The sequence below is a fragment of the Bison bison genome, unplaced genomic scaffold, assembly GCF_000754665.1.
Source record: "Bison bison bison isolate TAMUID 2011002044 unplaced genomic scaffold, Bison_UMD1.0 scf7180017864317, whole genome shotgun sequence".
NCBI lineage: Eukaryota > Metazoa > Chordata > Mammalia > Artiodactyla > Bovidae > Bison > Bison bison.
The window spans coordinates 4,832,275-4,835,058 of record NW_011494889.1 but is presented as its reverse complement, the minus strand read 5'-3'; the positions used below and the strand labels follow the sequence as shown (position 1 = coordinate 4,835,058).

Here is a 2,784-nt window from a genome sequence, read left to right as displayed (position 1 = left end):
AGAGAAGGAAGTGTATCTGGCCTTCCAGATACACTGGAATCCTTCCAGCTGCCTCTCCTAAGAACACAGGGGACGATGAGTTTCATCTTTGTGGCTTTTTTTTAATTCCCAAAATTAAAAAGGCCTCTCTTCAGTACCCTGAGGACAGGCCCAGGAACTGAACCCCGGCCAGGCAGAGTGAACAGAGCAAGCCACAGGCAGCCCCCGGCGGGGCAGGGCCTGTCTCTCCCCTCTGCGCCCCATGCCTGGCACCAGTAGGCACAGGGTAAGTGCTGGTGAGTTACTGGTCAGAGACTTACTGGAGAGCACGCTGGGCTTCATGTTCCTGGGGTTCTTCCCAGCTCTGTGAAGCCTCGTATAACTGAAACTCCAGTCACATGGCGGCAGCCTCCCCCTCACACCCAGGACAGTGGGCTACGCTAAACATTGGGCTGTCTGGCCCTGGCCACAAGGAGACTGGCCATCCTGGAGGTGTCCTGGCTCACCCCCTGGTCTCACCAAGATCTCTAAGTCCAGCTCCCCGCCCACCGCCAAGCAGCCTCCTTACCTGCACCTGCCCAAAGACCATGCCGACCTGCTCTGTAGCAGTGGACTGCAGGGCCCTGACCGCCATGAGGAGCTCCCCGCTGAGGCCCAGGTGCTGCAGGTGGGTCTCCACGGCCGCCTGGGTCAGCTTGACAAAGCCTTTGATCAACATGATGGCGTCCCCCAACACGGCCGCCATCCTTCAGGGCTGGAAGAGAGTGGGGTGGGCCAAGTCAGGGTAGGGGCTCCATGCCCCACACAGGGTCACACTCACACGGACCACCTCTACCCCAAACTCTGGCTGTTTGGTTTTTCCAGTGACCTCCACTTCTGATTCGGGGGGAGAGAGAGAGGCAGGGAGGGTCCAGGGCTCAAGGCAGACTGGGTGGCTCCCCACGCTGCGGGGCGCTGAGCAGAGAGGGTCTGTGGAGTTGGGGCTGTGCACCGGGCCCATGTTTCCTCACCTCACGCCCACCCTGTGGCACAGGGTGAAGGGATTTGTCCAAAGCTGCTCAGCCACCAAGTGGCAGAACTAGGACTTGAACCTGGGAGCCCCTGATTTAGTTCATTGTTCTTCCCTCTGAACCAAGACTGTAGGCTGGGGAGGGAACACCTCTCTGCAGGGCTCTGGGGCCCCCAACCCCGACTCCTCAGCAGCTGTCTGTCCGTGCCCAGCCACTCTTGCTCTGCCCTGAAGCCCCTGAAGACGCCCACCAAGGGACAACCACAATCCCTCCCCACACTCAGGCAATGCCCTTGGAAAATCCTAACCAGCATTAAAAACCAGCATTAAAAAACCACCAACATGATATAGGACATGGTGCGGGAACAATGCAGGCAGGACCCAGCCTGAAACCTGGGTCCCCTCCATGCGCATGCGGGCTATGCTGTCCTTTCTCCTGGGTCACAGCATAAAACGTGTTTCTTTATGTCAGCAGTGAAGAAGTGGAAAGCCAGTGTACTCATGCCTCACAGGGTGGGGCGTGTGCTGGCACTCTCCCAGGCATTGCTCAAGACCTACCTGGGGCTGTGCTGCTGGGAAGGGTAAGATAAGTTAAAATGAAGTTGGGGGGGGGGGAGGCGCTGAAGAAAAAACACAAAAAGCAAAGGAGCAGGAGACCCCAGGGTGGGCAGGAGCACTCTGGCCAGGGGGCAGGGAGGAGCTGGGATCTGCCAGGAGTCCCAGAGACAAGAGGATGTGAAGGTTCAGTGGGCAGAGACCCACAGGAACAAACCTGGAAACAAACACAAGGAGGCTGAGAAGCACAGATACACCCTGGACACAGGGCTGGGCCAGCAAGAGGGAGGGGACCGTCCCAGAGACGCCTTCAGGATTCTCATCAGATTCATTAACAGAAGTGCAGACGGGAAGGCCAGGCGAGAGCGCTGACAAGGATCTCAATCAGAACCCTCAGGATTTTAAAGACGCAGGCTCGCTCCTGGCTGCCCTTCATGGGGAAGCAGCCCGTCAGTCCAGAGACACCTGCGGGGATCCGCTTGGCTTCTAAGCATGGGCACAGCTACTTTTACTTAAAAGAAGAGAAGCCCACAAATGCACAGGAGCCTGGAAAGTTAAGATGACCCACCCAACCTGCCCTCAAAGACCCCTTCACCTTCATAGGAAGACAGTTCCAAGGCACTAGGCTGGGGTGCTTTCCACACTCCATCTCCTTTTAATCTTCATAAGCCACCTAATGACATGGATATTATTGCCCCCATTTCACAAAGGAGAAAACCAAAGTCAGAGGCATTAACGAACCGGCTAAGGCCATTCAGCTCCAAACACTCTGTCCACCGACCCCAAGGCACTCCCACAGGGAGGCACTGATTAGACACAAATGAACCTCCTGTACCCTAATCACAGCCAAGGAGGTTTCTGGAAGGTGACCATACCCTTGAGGGAGACGGGAACGAGGGGGGAAGCTAGCCCTGCCCATCACCCAGTGCTATTTCACACCCTGGGCTCCACTCTGGGCTCCTGCTCCTATGGCAATAAACAAGTGTGTGCCCCATAGACCAAATGTCCAGGACTGGGAAAAGATCACGTAATCAGAGCTCAAATGCAGATGGTGCCAGCTCTCAACAGCGTCCCTGCCCACGGGCCCACCCCTGACACATTTCACTCACAAAGAGAGAAGTTTTGAAAGAGACATCAGGGACACGCAATGGCAGAGGCCAGGGGCCCAGCCCCCTCTGTTCAGAAGGACCCTTGCAGGCAGTCCCAGGACCATCCACCATACCCCACTGCTGCAGCAGTCC

At 56.8% G+C, this 2,784-nt stretch overlaps 1 protein-coding gene across 1 annotated transcript in view; it reads right to left on the bottom strand.

Annotated features, from left to right (window-relative positions):
• The window catches only part of ADCK3 (aarF domain containing kinase 3), a 24,769-nt gene extending 22,301 nt beyond the window's left edge, over positions 1 to 2,468 (bottom strand). Inside the window, exons 1-2 of the mRNA XM_010852940.1 lie at positions 2,139 to 2,468; positions 548 to 733 (exon numbers count right to left, since the gene is read on the bottom strand). Of these exons, the coding sequence (XP_010851242.1) occupies positions 548 to 724 (177 nt within the window). The 5' untranslated portion in view covers positions 725 to 733; positions 2,139 to 2,468. The remainder of the gene's footprint in view (positions 1 to 547; positions 734 to 2,138) is intronic.
• Between the last annotated feature and the right edge of the window lie 316 nt (positions 2,469 to 2,784).